Genomic DNA, 17183 nt, shown 5'->3' on the forward strand with positions numbered 1-17183 from the left:
CCAGCCCTCCCGCTATCTCTTTTTACAAACCCGCCTCAGAAGTGCTTTGGTGATTAATTAACTTGTTTATTTAACCATTTCTACAGACGGCGCTTCGAGTTTTAGAAGGGAGAGTCCAGCAGCCCCACTACTGTACAATCTTTCCTTCCCCTACCTTTCCCGCTTGATCCAGCCCAAAAATTTATTTTATTTTTGCCGTTTGCATTCTATCCGCGGTAAATAAACAACAAAAATTATGTCCCCGGAGACATCCAAATAAAAATATGACAAATGTAAATGTGTGTGTGTATAAAATTTCGCTGAGGGACTCCTGCTATCTTAATACGTTTTAAATTCTCTTCAAGGGATTTTATTTTATTTTATTTTAAATGAAAGCAACTGGAGAGAAAAAGAAAACGATAAAAGAAGACAGCGTCAGGCCTTATTTACAGACATATGTACAATATCAATAAATTAATTTTTTAATTTCGAGTACTCATATGCCACTTATTTACAAGTTATCCATCAATTACATAAATACTTTATCCATAGTGTCCACTTCTTTCTTTCTTCCTTTCTTTTTTTCTTCCTTATTATGTTTATAAACCTTGTTATTGCATATACAGTAAAGGGGGGGGGAGGAAGTGGGGAACCGCTTCAAGGAAATTACGGCCCTTAAAAAAAAAATCTCATCTTTCCAACTACATTTTAAATTGTTCCTAAGGGAAGAAGTGAAGAATAAAAGTGAGGAGGGGGGAGAGGGTAAAAAAAAATGTCCCTTGGAACTTAAGCAAGCAATTTTTTTTAATTAAAAAAAAACTCCAAAATAACGAGGCTTAGAATGGAGCATGCAAACAGAGCCTTACAGAGGCTGACAGACGTCACTCGAGTATTAAAGGGACACGCCCCTCTTCTAACAAAGATTGACATGGGCCGTGGTCAGGCTTGAACTGATATGCAAAAAGTCATTTCTCAGTTTGAAGGGGAGCAGGGGGGGTATACACCGGGGATCACTCTTCGGTGTCTTCTCCTTTCATCTCCGTTTGTTTTGTGTCGACAGGGGTAGAAACAAACAAGGGAGGGAAGCCATGGGGGGGTCACCTCTCTCCAGGATCCGCTGACCCCACGTGCGCACCACCACCCCTCCAGTGGACACCACAGTCTGGTTCACAATAGCAGCTTCCAAGAGCGACCTCTCCCCTCTGTCCGGTTAGCGGCCTCCAGGCTTGTCGCTCCCCGCCTCCTGCAACCTCCAGGACAAAACCTTGCCTGATCAGTCCCACCCAGAGGTGGGAGAGGCAGTGGCGAGTTCTAGCAAGCGGCCAGAGAAATGGGGGAGGGAGGGGAAAGAGGGGTCCCTAGCCCAGATATTGTGGGGGGATTGAGAGGTGTTGTGTTTTTTTTTTGCGAGGGGACCTTCCTCCTCTCCCCACCTCTAGGGCGACCCACTCCGGGCTCTGTCTCCTTTCGATTCCAAGCCACTCACTAGACGCTGGATGTTCTGCAGCTCGCTGGTGGCTTCCTTGTCAACCTTGGGCGACAGCGAGACGGCCGAGCCGGAGGAGAGGGTGGAAGAGCGGCTGTTCAGCTCGGAGCCGGAGTCCAAGGCTCCCGAGGCCGGGCTGGATGCCAAGGCGCCCGCTTTGCCTTCCGCCCCGCCGACCATGGCGGGCAGGGCTGTGGTGAGAAGGCTGCTGCTGTCCGGTAAGGGCACCGGGATGGAATAAGGGCTGTAACGCAGGCGAGGGCGCACCGCGCTGAGGAAAGGATGGCGGTGGACGGAGCTGGTGGCTGCTGTCGAGGCGGCGGCCGCGGCTGCCATGTAGGTGTACGGGTAAGGGAAAAGGCTTCCGAAGGGGGACATAGCCAAGCCCTGCAAGAGAAGCGGCGGCCAGGTCAGTAGTTGGCACAGTTAAAGGTATATACGTTGGCGCAAGAAAACAGGCAAGGTAACACATGCGCCCAAACACATAACAAACACCAACCAGGCAGCTTCTCCTGGGCGAAGACGGAAAGGGAGGTTCTGTTAGGAACCGGGGTGTGTGTGTGTGTGTGTGTGTGTCCCTCCCCACGCCGCCATGCACGTGGGAAAACGCAGTTAACAGCCCCGGAGAGCCTCCGAGACGCGGTTCTCAGCCAAGCGCCGTTTCATTCCCTGGCGCCGGGACCAGCAGTTCGAAGCGCGAGGGCCCGGAGCCAAGCTGAAGCTCCATTTATTTAAAATATCCCTTTTCAATCATCTGTCTTCTCAAGGTGCTGAGCACCCTCAGCTGCCATTCCAACCGCGGGAGTCAACACCTCGAGAGGAAAGAGACGGCGGGGAGGGAGGGTGGGGGGGGGGGAGAGAGAGAGAGAGAGAGCGCCTCTGCGCTCTCCCTCTCTCTCCCTCCCTCCCTCTCTCGGACAAAACGCCTTTTGGGAAAGGAAATGTTGGCATCGCTTTCAAGCGAGTCAAAAACTCTTTAGCTTGTAAAATGTGGTCGGAGCGAGCTGTGGAGGATGGTCTGTCCTATTCAAGAGCTCCAGAGAACCCTTGTATGAGATATAGGTGGATGTTCTGTCGTCGATCCCCTATATGCCCTTTCCCTCATCCTGAGGAACGCCTGTTGAGCTTCAGTTTGAAAGCGCGTTTATGTTGGGGAGAAAGCTAGGGCGTTTGTGTGAACATGAGAGAATTGAAATTAAACAACAACAACAAAAAACCCTTTAAATATAGTCAGTAAACGAAGCACCTCGCTTTCCCTCTGATACCGGCCTTTACCAAAGCAAAGCTGCACTCAAATCCCCTCTCTCGGTCATAATATTCACGGGCTGAACTTGCAGCTCTCTCCCTCTGTGCTGACATGACTCTCTCCTTCCTCACAGGGTTGTTGTGAGGATGGAATAGAATAACCCACCTAGGCTGCCTGGAGTTCCTTAGAGGTTATTTTAAAATAGGGAAATTAATAATAATAATAATAATAATAATAATAATACCCTTAAAAAGAAACTCCAAGAACGCACACACATGCACAGAATTTGAAAGCCGAAGCTTTAAAAAGTCTGATCTGAAATGGCTCCAGTCAATATGGTTTTAGCAGTGAGTGGGAAGGTGAGAGTGACAGGGCACGCTTGCATACTTTTCTCTCTTCTGCGAATAAAGAATCCATCTGAACTCTTTTAAACATGTCACAGAAGAGGAGTCTGCTAAAACAGGCACACACAATAATCTTCCTCTAGCTCACTCCTTAGGCCCACCATCGCAGGAGAAATGGGACACAGGGAGTTGTCTTATGCAGAGTCAGACCCTTAGGAATTGAACCCGAGACTTTCTGCAGAAGTTCTGCCACTTGAGAAATGCAGGCCTCCTTAGTTAGACCATCGGGGCACCTACATCAGGACTGCCTACCCTAACTGGCAGCGGCTGTTCAAGAGTTCAGGCAGCGCTACCCGGAGATGCGGGAATGGAACCTAGAGTTGTGCATGCAAACCCGATGCTCTACCGACCAGCTACAACCCTTCGCCTGAAATCCATTACAGGACAGTTGTTGGAACGAGCCCGGGGTGCCAACTTGAATAAAATATAGGGGGGGCATGGGAGTAGCCATGGGTTGAAAGGGGGCTGTTGCCCCCCCAATCAAGTAAGTAAATAAAAAATAACTGACCAATTGTGTCGCTGATAATTTGGTTGTGCCCCGAACATAACCCCCCCCTAAAATAAATCCTGGCTACGCCCATGGGGGGGGGCAAGTAAGCCCTGCCCCACATAATCGATCACATGACGCCGCGCACGGACACCATTTGAATAGCAATGCCTATCAACTTTCGGGAGGCCCCCTCAAATATTTTTTGGGGGGGTTGGGGGGGGGTGAAGACCCCTCAGCCCCTATGAGTTGGCTCCAATGGACAAGACAAAGAATGGGGGCGGGGGCGGGAAAAGGGGGAACTCCCGGGTAACGATCTGCCTCCCTAGACTCCCAAATAGCCTCTGCCTTAGTGAGGGGAGAACTCACACCCGGGCAAAAAATAAAATCTACACATCCACCGCAATAATTTACCTGCGAGGCCAGGACGTGCTGTTGCAGATGAAAGGGTAAAGCCGCTGCTGCCGCCGCCGCCGCAGCTGACGCTCCGGATAATCCCTGAGCCGCCGCCGTGGCCATCACCGTATTGTCCAGCCCAGTAACTCCTGCCGAGGCCCCAGAGACTGTAGCCAGTAGGGGGCCCATCCCGGCCATGCTGGAGAAGGCGCCGCCCATGGCGAACTGGCTGGGGTGGAGGAGCAGGGGGTGCCCGTTGCTCAGCGGGTTGAAGAACTGCTGCCCCCCGGCCAGGCCATGGGAGAATGCCAGGTTGGACAAGTGGCCCTGGTGGGCAAGGTGGGCAGCGCTGTCCGTCTGGACCGTCAGGGGGGCGAAGGGCTCTTTGGCCAGGCCCCTGCAGTCCTCCCTTGAGGGGCTTTTCACCTCCTCCCCGCCGAGGCCCCGGGTGCTGGAGGAGATGGTGGCTGGGCTGTGCCGAGCTGAGTCTGCGGGAGCCTTGGGGGCGCTCTCCCGGCTGCCTCTGCCGCCTGCCGAGTCCGGGGGGAAGAGGGTCACTTTGGAGGGGCTGCTCTTCTCCCGTGGGTCTCCTCCTCCTCCGGAGCCCGAGGAGCTGCTGTTAGTGGCAATTGCAGCCGTGGTAGTGGAGATCTTCCCGGAAGAGTCGTTAGCCTCCGAGGGGTCGTCTTTGCTTTCCGTGTCGCTTTCCCCCTCGCTGGGACACAGATCTTGGGGCCGGAAAGAAGGGAGGGGGTCAGTCAGAGAGCAAACACGATGGGGCCGTTGCTGAACCAGGCGCCCCTTCTCCTGTCCTGGGAGGTCCAGGACGCACCTCTTGGAGTTGAACCCCTCTCGTTTTGGAGGCACAGCTCAATGCAGATAAAATACTGATTCCAAGAGCGTGTTTGTGTGTGTGTGTGTACACATACACACACACAAATACATACACACAAGCACACTTAACCCTGCCAGCCTTCTCCAATGGGATATACACCCTCCACCCCTCTAAATCTTATATATTGGCCTACTATTCTTAAAGACTTTAGTTGAGCTATCACCAGTTGTCTTCAGTTCAGTCCTCCATCTTACAAGGCTGGGGGGGGGGAGTCTCTGCAGGTAGAAAAGTAGCCTATCAGGGTTCTAGCCTTGCCTGTTCCCCTAACCTAAACATTTTTTAATTCGGTGGAATTCCTTCTTGCTTCCCCACCCCTTGGTGAAGCGTTCCATCATGTTTACCGCCTCTGAAGGAAGGACTACTAGACGAATTCAAACAGACTTGTTTGGAGTTGAGCTTCCCAAATGTTAGGTTGATACACGCAAGTAAGCCTATTCCCCCTCCCGTCTGGTATCCAGGCCCACTTTATCTCCTTGTTTCCACAATAAACGTCCTCGAACTGAAGTGGGTGAGGGAGAGAGGAGAGGAGAGGCTCGGGGGCAGGAGGAGGATCATATTAATTCCCCAGGTTTTATTTCTCCCATGTTTTTATTCCCCTCTTCTGTGCTCTGTTGGAACATCTCGCCTCCTTCCCAACGCAAGGGAAAGTTAAACGTTTAGGGTCTGGCTTCTCTCTAGCCTCAGACACAGGACCTGCTTACATGAGCTTGAAATCCCCTGCCATTTGTTTTCTGCTTTCACAGGGCAGGCCCCTGAGAGAACCAAAGTTCAAGCAATTTTTTTGGTAACAAATGAGGGGTTTAAAAAAAGGGTGCATTCCATCTGACAAGAGCATGGCAAAGTCCAGGGTTTTCAAAAGTATGCATTTTTAAGGCTGCAATCCTATGCACGCTTGCTTGAGAAGACCAGCGCACCATCTGGAACACTACTCAGGACACCCGATTGAATTCAATGGGGCTTACTTCCACCAAAGCGGGGATAAGATAGGCCACCTAAAGTAACTTGAAGACTTTGAAGTACGTTTGCAAATGTAGGATTCCTTGGAAGCTTCTTAACTCCCATTACAGCCCCGTAGGTTTGTGGAATGAAGGGAGAACAGGAGAGAAAATTTGACCCAGGCTGTGCCTCCCTCCTGCCTGTTCTCCTTTAGAGTCAGGAAAACAAAGGGAGCCTTTCCGTAAAATCTTTTTAGGGAGCTAGCTATATTAGCACCTTGAACCCAGAGCTTCAAAGAGCCTTGTGGCATCTTAAAGGCTTGTGAAACGCATGTACACTTTATGATATTAATTTCCCACATTTTCTCCAGGCAGCTCAAGGTGACGCACGTGATTCACCCCCTCCCCATTTCATCCCCACAACAACCCTGTGAGGTAGGCTGGGGGGGTATAGGAGTGCCCTGGTATCCCAGATTCCAGTCTAGCACTCTAACCACTACAACACACTGAGTCTGATGAAGCATTGTCCTCAAAAGCATAGGAAATTTGTTGATTTTTTTAATGGAGATTTTTTTTTGGTCTGTCTTTTCCCTTGTTGCAAAATCCCAGTATGGTTTTGAATGGATTGGTTGCAGGGTTCCGCCACCCCACCCCACCCCCGCCACCCTTATTCAGAAATTCCAATATGGTTATGAATGGACTGGTTGCAGTTTTGAACTTTTGCCCCGTGGTCTGCCTTTGCTCTGAAGTTTTAGTCAGTGTTGGCTGACTCTGTTCAAACCACAGAAGAAATATAGATACAGGATGGAAAGGAGAAAAGTGTTTCCCCCACCCCCCATTTAAAAATGTCTGGAGCAGTTTCAAAATTGGGTTTATTTTATTTTTCGAAACTTTTTCCCCCTCTTTCCAACCGGAGGCTGATCTTCAGCCAAATTCCCTTCAAATGCTGCCTCCCCCACAGAGAAAAAAAACCCTGGAAATGGTAATAACCCAGAAATAGAAAGAAGGAGGGGGGAGGGAAAATGGGGGTGGGAGTGCACAGGGAGTGGGGGGAGGAGCAAAGGCAAGTAGGGAGCTACCTCACCTTTGAGATTAGATGTGCCCACAGTCGATACGGCAGGGGAGGTTGACTGGGCAAAGCATTTGAAAGCTGTCTGCTCACTTGAGGACTCGTCTGATGTCCCATTTTCTTTCTTCTGCCTCTCATCATAGACTCGCATGGACTGGAGGGTCAGTTGCTTCCTGGAGAAAAGTTGGTTGGTTTAAAAGTCGCTGGAGAAGGGAGGAAACTCTCGAACACATACCACTTGCTCCAGACCATAATACCTCTCTAAATTAAGGTTACCAGATGTCCCCATTTCCCAGGGACAGTCCCCGGATTTACAAATCAGTCCCCTGACAAAATCCATCTATTTAGTAGGAAGTTGAGAAGTGTCCCCGGATTCATTGAAAAAAAATCTGGTAACCTTAGCTACTCTAAATCAAATCAGCTGGCACCACAAAACACTGTTTACAAAAGAAAAACCCAGCTGGTGCCCCATTCAGGCCAATGGACAAGGAAAGACATCCAATAGAATCAAACAGGATTAAAAAAAAATTAAACAAACAAACAAATAAGGTTGTGATCCCTGCTGATATGCTTATCATTGAATCCAAGCTTGCCCAGCCTACTGGCCTGACACTAGAGTAGCAACAGTGTTATTTACTTTGGATGATGCCCCCAAAGATCAACAGGCCTTTCTGAACATCAAAGGGCCTTTGGCCTCTGTTCAGTGGAAAGGCGGCAGGTTTCTCTAGGAGTAAGAGCATTTCAAGTTTTCGGTTTGGAGCTGGGATTTTGGAAGCCAGAGACAGTTCTTTTGGAAGGAAGTCCATTCCTTCTCCAAGGGGAAGTGTTTAGGTAGAACTTTGAAGGGAAGAACTTGAATGAGCTGCCATCAGAGCATGGCAAGGACAACCTCCATATGATATTAATATTCTTCTCCATGTCTAGATGAAATCTCAGAAATCCTCAAATACTTAGAGAAACTAAACATCTGATAGGTGGCAGCTGATCTCCTCAGAGTTTGGGAAGAGTGGAAAATTGGTTCTTGTGGGGTGGAGGCAGAGCAAATCTGTGACTAAATGGAGAGTTGAGATGAGTAGGGTGGGTTTGGGGCAACCATAATCCAGCAGCAACCAACTGTTCCAAGTTGCTTGGCTGTTCTTGGGATATCTGGCTTTTTAATGGCTACTAGGAAGTTATTGTTCAGTTTATTTTTATTTTTAAGAGAGAAATTATGAATAATGCTTGCAGGAGCCACCTCTCCCCCCCACTCCCTAAATGTATGTGTATCTGTAAAATCAAAATTAAATATTGGGCACCTTTCAAGTCGAAATGAAGCAATTGGTTTTAAAATTGAAAGCAGGAATTACATGTTTAAACCTCCCCCCCCCCCTGAAATAAGGAGGTCTTAAATGGGACTTTAAAATGCAGGCTGGGTCATTGCAGATTTTAGGGGATTTTTTTTTTTTTGCTCATTGCTCAAAACATAGAAATATTTGCCTTTGAAGAGTGCCAAAATAAATATCCACACCCACTTACCCTGCCCTGAATGTGTATTGTGCAAAGATAACACACAAAGGAAAGCTCATCTAACTCTAAGCAAGGCTAAGAGATGCTTGTTTTCCCCTTCACTGACACTACCTGCTGTTAAAACACCCCTTTGGAAGGAACTCAAGGCTTACTTCAATCTAAATGCATGCGGGATCAGGTTAGTGCAACGTCTCATTAGAATATCGCTTTGGGTAAACTACTGCCAGCCAATCCCTCTCCACAGCCTCTTGTGTTCCACATTTCGACAATGGCAAACACGTGTCCTAAGCTGTGTATGTCTCCCTTGGGTGGCACTGAACACACCTTTGGGCGTTTTACAAATATCACTTTCTAAAAAAAGATTCCACTAAGAGTTGTGTGTTTTAAAGATCCTTGGACGGACCCTGCAATAAGAGCATTTCAAAACCAGACCGAACATGCTAATAGCAAGTTGGACAGACACCCCACACTCTTACTGTGACAGCCCCACTTACCTTTTCTCTCGCCTCCCATTCCCTGTGTCTCGAAAGCCCTTGGCAAATGGGTTGTTGTCGATCTTTAACTGAGTTATCTATTTTGACATGAAAAAAAGAAAGGAGGGGGGGGAAGAAAAGAAATGAAATGAAATAATGAGTAAGAATGAGATCTCAAAGTGGATCCAGATTTTCAAGGGGGCGTAGTGTGATGGTTGGGGCACTGGAAAAGGTGCAGGGAAAGATCCTGGTGCTAAATCCTTGAGAAAACTCAGTAAGTAACCAGCTCTCGGTGCAATTTACTTCATGCGAGGATCAAAGCAAAATGTCTTAGTTCAATGGGAGAACAACTGTTTTGCATGCAGAAGGTCCCAGGTTCAATCCCCGGGACTCCCTGCCTGAAACCCCGGAGAGCAGCTGCCAGTCAGTGTAGACAACACTGAGGTGGCTGGACCAACGGTCTGACTCTGTATAAATAAGGCAGCTTTCTGAGGTGCTGAAACCCTGAATGGAGGAAGGGTGTGATCCAAGCACAGAAAATAAAAGTTATTTTCCATTCTGTTGGACTTCTAATTTCATAGTCCAACCCAGGTGGGGTGGTTCTCCTGTGCATGCCCTTACTCAAAGCAGGGGGAATAATGCAGGGGGCCAAGACAGCTTTCATCCCAAACTATGCCTCAAAGTTTCTTTCCAAAGCCCCAAGCAACACCCTTAGCAGAAGACCCACAAACTGAACCATGTGACATTGTTATGGCCAAGAGCCCAGGATCCTAGGGCTGCCCCCCCCCCCAAGGCAGCATGAAATACCATTTTCATGCACCTCTGCCAGTCCAATTGCAGTGGCTGGTTGCCTCAGCCTTAGTGTGTGTGTGTGTTGAGGGGGGAACCCTGGCGGAGGAATGAGTGGAACGTGCCGCCCTGGCTATCCATTAAAGTTATGTTTCAGTTTCAACTCTTTACCTGCCATAATTAAACCGCAAAGGAATGGTGGTCACCCGCTTGCTATAATAAAATACTTTATGTAATTACCGTCCACAGGCCACGTGCTTGTGTGTGTGTGTGTGTGTGTGTGTGTGTGTGTTTGCATGCACTCAATGCTGAGGGTTGAGGAGGGGGGCCGAGCTCTGAATAAATACTATGCAAACATATTACAGGCATGTTACTCTCCCCCCTCACCTCTGCAAACTTTTAAAAGGGTGGGTGGGAGGAAATCAACAACATCTGCATGTTGTTGCTTTTTTCTTTCCTTTTCAAGACTGCAATGCCTTTTTCTCTCTTCAAGGATCCAGTCCATGTCCAGCGCTTTCAGCTTTCAAAGAAATCACTGGGTGCACAAAGTTCGGCACCTGCTTAATTTTTGAAATCATTGCTGCCACCTCTTTTAAAGCAGGAGATACTGGCCTGTCCCTTTGGGTGGGAAGATGAGCCAAAAGTTTTGATCTCACACTCTCCCCTTTCTAAATTTAGGCTACAATCCTCTGCGCCCTTAGTTTGAAGGGATACCCATTGAGCACAGTGGGACATGCTAAGGATTAAACATGCATAGGATTCCTTCACCTTATCTATTTTCTAAAGAAGTGCAGAGACCTTTTGAGATGGGGGGGGGCGGGGGGGGTTAAATACTGCCACAGTGCATGTCATATGTATACAATATTATATGCTACATAATAACATAGCATAATATAAAATATTACATGTGTGTAATATGAATCTCACTGTCCCTCCTCTCTCTCTCTCACACACACACACACAGAGAGAGAGAGAGGGGGGGGGAGATTTCACACACACCTCCCCTGACTCCTTTGGCCAGACCCTGGTATCGGTTCCCCCAGCGATTAAGAAATAGGAGAAAAACGCAAGAAAGGGACCTAGCCAGTCTTTGTGTTCGGATTCAGTGCAGCAGCGCCTGTCCGGGAGTCAATCCATTACCTTCCAATTGCTCAGAAAGTGCTTAATGAAGGCGACCGGGGCTGGCTAGGTGAGCGCTGGAATGCGGGTTCTCTGACCTCTTGCAAGAGATCGCTCGAGATTACGCCAGGAAAGGGGGGGGGGCTTTGGCCCCATTACAACACCGCTTCCACACGGCCATCGCAGCAGGGCAATCGGACAAGGGGCTTCTCGCTCGAATGGGGACGAGAAAGGCTTCCGCGGGCTGAGCACGGGGCTAATTCAATCAAGCGAGATCCGCTCGCCCCGGAGGAGAGCGAACCGTCTTTGTCTCTCCCTCCCCACCTCACCTCGGCAATCGTATTAAACAAAAGTTCTGCTAAGCGGCTAGTCCCTAGCACGTTTGACTTCTTCCTGGGGCCTCCTCAAGCCAAGCCTCGATTTCCCAACAGGAGCAGAAACACGGCATCAGATCCCTCTCCCTCCCAACTCCAAAAGCACACGCTTTCGTCCAACACCATATCCTGCCAACTTCCACCGCGATCCTGAGTTCAGGCACGAGCCACATTGAGAGAGCTAAACTGTCCAAGGAGCTTGGCCAGGAGAATTAAGCGCGCGCTCTCGCTCTCTCTCTCTTACACACACGCACTTTCAAAGTACACACTGGGGTTTCCATCTTGCAGCGCTGCCAAAGCTCCATAAAACCACCGCACTCGAGTTTGGGAATCCAAATACCAAAAGTACTAATTTACAGCGAGGGGAAAAATAAATAAATAAAATGAAACTAAGGCAGGCTAGCCGAAGTCTCCCGGGTCCTTCGCCTTGAATTCATTACCATAAATTTAGACCGCGCCAAGCTCCCAGATAGACCACTTTGGTGGGCAAGGCGGCCTCCCGCAAACAGGAGTCCTGGTGATAATTGAGGATAGGCTATCTTTAACAACTACACCTCTCTCCCCACCCCATCCTCAAATCAGAATTGGCAATGTCCTTCTTATTATACGCTGCTAGGTGATAAAAATATATTTATTTCCCCTGCCCCTTAAAAAAACAACAACACAACACTACTCCAAAACTATTAATAAAAACACTGCAGTATAAAGGGGAGGTGGATAATATGAACCAGACCTACATTTAGGGGGCCTGGTTGCCCCTGTCGTTGTTGGATTGTTGTTTTTTTAAAGTAAACTAACGTATGGTCTGATTAGGGTTCTGTTTCCTCGAAAATCACATTTGCACACAGAAAGAGAAAGTTGGATTTCTTTTTTTAGGCTCTCTCTCTTTCTCTCACACTACAAACACATCTATTTTTCTCTCCGCCACCTCTTACTAGTTGTTTTTTTTTCTGGATACACTGAATATCGAAAATTAGAACAATTTTAACATTTTTTCTGAAGTGGCCAAAGAGATAATGGGGGGGAGGGAGAGAGGCGCTAAGAGACAAGGCCTGATTCCCCCCCCCCCAAATAGCCATTAATGCCAAATCAGATCACGACCGGAGGCCTCAAGATCACCCACCTCTCTGGCCACCCCCTACCCACCCCGCCACCTCATTCCGTTAAATGGACTCCACAGCGACTCTTCCTTACCTTATCGTTCTGATACGCCGTCACCGCAATGAATTCTGTCTCGGGGAAAACATAAGTGCGGAAGGTGCTGTAAGGCAGTTTCAGAATATCATTGGCCCGGACGATGTGGAATCGAGGCTGGTACTTGTGCATGGAGTTCAATATGGTCTGCGGGTGTGGGAGGCGAGGGAGGGGGGGCAGAGACAGACAGACAAGCAGGGACATCCAGACTCAGTCAAAACGAAAGGAGGAACATCTGCAAAGCCTGAATTTAGGCCTCCAAATCCTAGCCGCCCTCTTTCTTTCTTTCTTTCCTCCCTTCTTCTACACATCTAGAACCGCCGTTGCTTGGAAATATTTTGCTTTAAAATAATACTGCCATACCAATCATAATAATTGTCTTCCAACCCAGTAGGAGAGAGAGAGAGCTAAGCCCAGGTCATTAGGTGACTGGCGAGGAGATGTAAAGGAAGCGCGAGGGAGCGGAGTGGTTTTCTGAGCAAGCTCCAAGCGGGCCAAGGGGGGGTGGGGGGGAGGAGAGAGAGAGAGAGAGAAGCGCTGAGGCTTTTCAGGAAGATCAGCCAAGGCCAGCCAAGCTGAAACGAGGATCTCCCCGTTTCTTCCTTTTTCCTTCCCAAGAAAACCTCGCCAGGAGGAATGACCTCATTTACTGCACTTCCCTGAAGGAGCTGCCTTGCCCGAAAGTTCGCTTTCCTATCTGTACACAGACAGGGATGTGAATGGAGGAAAGGAAACAATAATAATACTGCAAAGCGACCCGAGTTTAAACATGGGTTTAAGTCGATTAGGAGGGGGATAAAATCCGGCTGGAACCCCAAGGAAATTTATTTTAATTTGAGTCGTTTGGGGTGGTGTTTTTTTTTTGGTGGTGGTGGTGAGGTGTATTTATTTCCTGTCTTCCCTTCTTCCTCTTCTCTCCTCCACCTCCCTATTTTTTATCTGCAACCTGTCCCGTCCCCTCCCCCCCCCCAAAAAAATAATCTGCAACTGGCTGGCTCTTAAATCAGTTTTGCCCTAGAAAAGTTATAAAACAAACCCCAGATTTGCTGGAGTTAAGGTTCTTTTTTCCCCTACTCTCCCTCTCTGCGTTTTAACTGGAGTTCGGATCCTGCCGATTTAGAGCTGAATCCGAGCAAGAGTGCAGGATATTTTTTTTGCCCCGGAAGTTTCCTAATTAGATTTATAGTCATGGAAAGGGAACGATTACCCTCATCCTGCGATGCCTCCCCGTTTTCCCTCCCTGAAACACATGCACACAGAAACCAATTATGATATTATTATAAGCAGATCGACCAAAGTACCCAAATATGAAGTTATTTCTCGCCCCCCCGCCCTTCCTTTAAAAATCTGGAAGGGATCGAAATCGAACGTCAGTCTCGTTGGGCCTTTGCAAAGCTTTTTTAGCGAGGTGGTTTCCCCCCACACACCCCAATCCCTGCAGCTTGACCGAGGGTCGATCTAAGCTGATCTCTCCACCCTGCAAATATATGTTTTGCTTTGTTTTAAACGCGTGGTGTTTGTAAGCGGGGGCGGCGTTTAAAGAACCAGGAGGCTACGTTAAAGGGGGGGGGGAATGAAAAATCACTCACAAATCCGTGTTTGTCGGAAATGTTATTAGTCAGTTTAAGTTTGTGGAAAGTCACGACTTTAGACATCCACTGTTCTCCGGTCGCCGGGCTATCTGGATGGATATACATTCTCTTTGGCATTTCAGGGTCGGCTTTCCCGGCCACCATCCACCGGGAATTGTGGAATTTATATCTACAATCGTCAGCCGCCACTATGTCCATCAACAAAATATATTTGGCCTTCTTGTCCAGGCCAGTACACCTCACTTTAAAGGGTGGAAACATTCTCCTAGAGACAGACACAGACAGAGCACAAAACAAAGAAGGCGAAGATTTTACTTATATTAAAATATATAAATATATATATATATATATTTAAAAAGAGAGAGAATCGTCTTAGCGTATCACTCAGCCGCATATTCTTGTGCAAAAGTATTCCCCCCCCCCCCAACGTTAGCAAGGAACTATATTTACTCTCAGATTCTCTGGACTGGTTGCTATTGTGCAAAATAAAAATGATAATAGGAATCCTTTGTGGATATTCCATTTTAAATCTTTTTTTAAAAAATTGCAAAACAATCTCCTTCGGTTTGGGCATGGAGGGAGACGCAGATCCGTAGTATTTAGCGTGCAACAATAGTCCAAGGCCAACGATATTGGAGAGCTTGGAAGATGGTTGCCATCCCTTCCCCAAATCCTTAAGTTGATTTCCAAATTGCAAAGACGTGTGTTTTTGTTGTAGCGAGCTGTTGAACTCTGGAAAGCCTCCTTACAAAGTAGCTGCCCAAATAAGAAAGCAAACAGTAGGTAATCCTTCTCGGGGGGGGGGGGAAACTTTGGCCACAGATCCAAAGTCTCCTTACTTCTTTTCAGCAGTCTTGGGGACTTGATTATTTTTTTAAAAAAGCAGTTTAAAATGAACCTGGCCTCGTAAATGTGAATCTGAGGAATCTGCATCAGGGATATATTTTCACTTTCTGCGTTGGAATGAAATAATGGCAATTGTTTCTATAGATATTACAACTATTCGTAATTTGTGAGCGGACGTTTAGCGAAAGTACATAATCTGCCATATAGCTCTTAAATAAGCTGTAAATACATTTTACAAACTTTTTACGGAGTAAGGGAAGACCTTCATTCCAAACGCTCTGTATTATTATCAAGTCCAGTGCTAGAATATTTTCACTTGCTCCACAAATTTCGGGCCCTACACCTGGATTTCTCTAGCAGTTGAAATCCTGGGTTCAAAATATCCACATTTACAGGAGAGCAATGTTATTTTCGGGGGTGAGGGTTCAAACGTGCTTTTAAAATTCCATTCGAAGAGTTCCACCCCCGGATAGATTTGCTTGGAAGTAACTAGGCTGGATCTGCTTCGAGCGTGGAAAGACTTAACTGCTAAAGAAAGTCTGAGCAGGATAAGCCTGCTTTTACGTCTGGGTGTGTTTTTGCCTGGAAGTAAGCCCCCATTCATTCCAACGGGTCTGGCTCCCCAGCAAAAAGTGCAGGAAATTACAGACATAACATAGCCACGAAGGGAGCTATTGCATTTTTTTATTAAAAGATTCCCGGTGCAAAATTCTGCCCAGTTTTATATGATTGCACATATCCCACGAACACTGCGGTGGGCTCTCTCTTTGTTGTGCACAGATAAAGTGTTGCGCGTGTGTGCACGATTCCTGGATGCAGATACAGTCTATCTATCTATCTATCTATCTATCTATCTATCTATCTATCTATCTATCTATCTATATCTGCATTGCATAGAATGTACACACACTGTATTCCCATTGTCCTTCAGAGGTTGGATGAAGGCTTTTGCAAGCACACACGGTCAGCTGTCGCTTTCTGGATATTTTCCTAATTCCATATTAAGCTTTTTATTTTTTTGTTTGCAAGAGGAAACTATTGGTTTGTTTGGAAATCAGCTTGAGAGAAATGGGTTGGCGGGTTTGTGTGGAGGTGGGGGAGGCGAGACAGAAAAGAACCCACCCCCCCCCCATCGTTTCCAATAGCCCAGGAGCAAATCACCCTTACCTTCCCGACTTGGTGATTACCATCTCGGTGCCCCGCTTGTGGAACTGATCCCAGAGTTCCTTGGCTTCCAGGTGGACTTTGGGGTCGTCCTCCACCTCTTCCTCCGGCTCCAAGGTTTTCAAAGGCCTCAGGTGAGCCGCGGCTTGGTGTCCCAGAGACGAGAAAGGCATCCCGGATTCCGTCGCCCCGACTAACTGATCCATAATGGGCTTAGCCAGAGCCCCCGGCAGAGAGAGGGCGGCGGCCCCGTTGGGGGGCAACGCCAGAGCCGGGAAGAAAGGCGGCTGGTGACCCAAGACGGCGCTCATGGCGAAGTCCGGCGCCCGGTGAGGTAGGAAGGGGTGGTAAGCCATGCTGGTCCCAGGAATCACGGGCTCTCTCATGGAGAGATTCATCCAACAGCTTGCCTCGCTCCCAGCGGCCTGCCCGGACACAGTCCTGGATCTTGGAGCGCGCGGCCCTTACGAGCTCATCGTCGGGCCACGATTCCCAGAAGAAGGAGAGAAGGAGGGAAAGGGAGGAAGAGGAGGAGAGAGAGAGGAAGGCGAGAGGGCCGTCCGAAGAGGAGGCGAGCGACCAGGGCGGGGGGTGCCGAAGAGTGACATAGGCGAGTCACCAGAGAGTCCCAGCGCCCGAGTCGAAAGCAGGAGGCATCTTGTCACCCGGAACCTGCCAGGGTGTCTTTGCGCCTAGCTGGGAAGCTCCTTCTCCTCCTTCTCCTCCACAACGATCGCTTTTTCACAAGGATTGAATTATTGTATAATGTTAAGAATGGTCGGTTTCAAAAGAGGAAGGGGTGGCGGTGGAAAAAGCAGCAGCAGCAGCAGAAGCAGAAGCAGCAAGGACTTCGGCCAGATTTCGCCGCTACTTCTGGGGAAGGCGACGGAGAAAGGAGGGTTCGGTCGTGCAGGTAAAAGGAACGCCTCGAAAAAGAAGAAGTCACCTTCTTTCTCTGGTGGGTCTCCTGCAAACGTTGAGATCGGAAGGTTTTGGTTTTTTTTTTTCTTCCGCTCCCCCGCTCTTTCTTATGCTTCCCCCCTCCTTATATTCAACGCCCCGCCGAAAGCTTCTGGAAAGGTGGAGGGTGTTTGTGTGCGTGTGTGTGCGTGAATGAGAGTGAGAGGAGAAGAGAAATTGTGAATCAGGGGGGAAAGCCTCTTGTTTCTAATCAGGCTCCTCGCAGCGCTAAAAGTTGGAGAGAGAGAGAGAGAGAGAGAGAGAGAGAG

General features: G+C 48.3%; 1 protein-coding gene across 1 annotated transcript; it reads right to left on the reverse strand.

Annotated features, from left to right (window-relative positions):
* Nucleotides 1–338: 338 nt before the first annotated feature.
* On the reverse strand, nt 339–16688 carry TBX3 (T-box transcription factor 3). Its single transcript, XM_033174350.1, has 7 exons — nt 15958–16688; nt 13942–14209; nt 12353–12499; nt 8898–8974; nt 6913–7070; nt 4017–4726; nt 339–1852 (listed from the first exon to the last, which is right to left on the reverse strand). The coding sequence occupies exons 1-7, from the start codon at nt 16350–16352 to the stop codon at nt 1415–1417; spliced, it is 2193 nt and encodes a 730-aa protein (XP_033030241.1). The 5' UTR covers nt 16353–16688; the 3' UTR covers nt 339–1414.
* Nucleotides 16689–17183: the final 495 nt, after the last annotated feature.

This window comes from Lacerta agilis, chromosome 17 (assembly GCF_009819535.1).
Source record: "Lacerta agilis isolate rLacAgi1 chromosome 17, rLacAgi1.pri, whole genome shotgun sequence".
Classification (NCBI taxonomy): Eukaryota; Metazoa; Chordata; class Lepidosauria; order Squamata; family Lacertidae; genus Lacerta; species Lacerta agilis.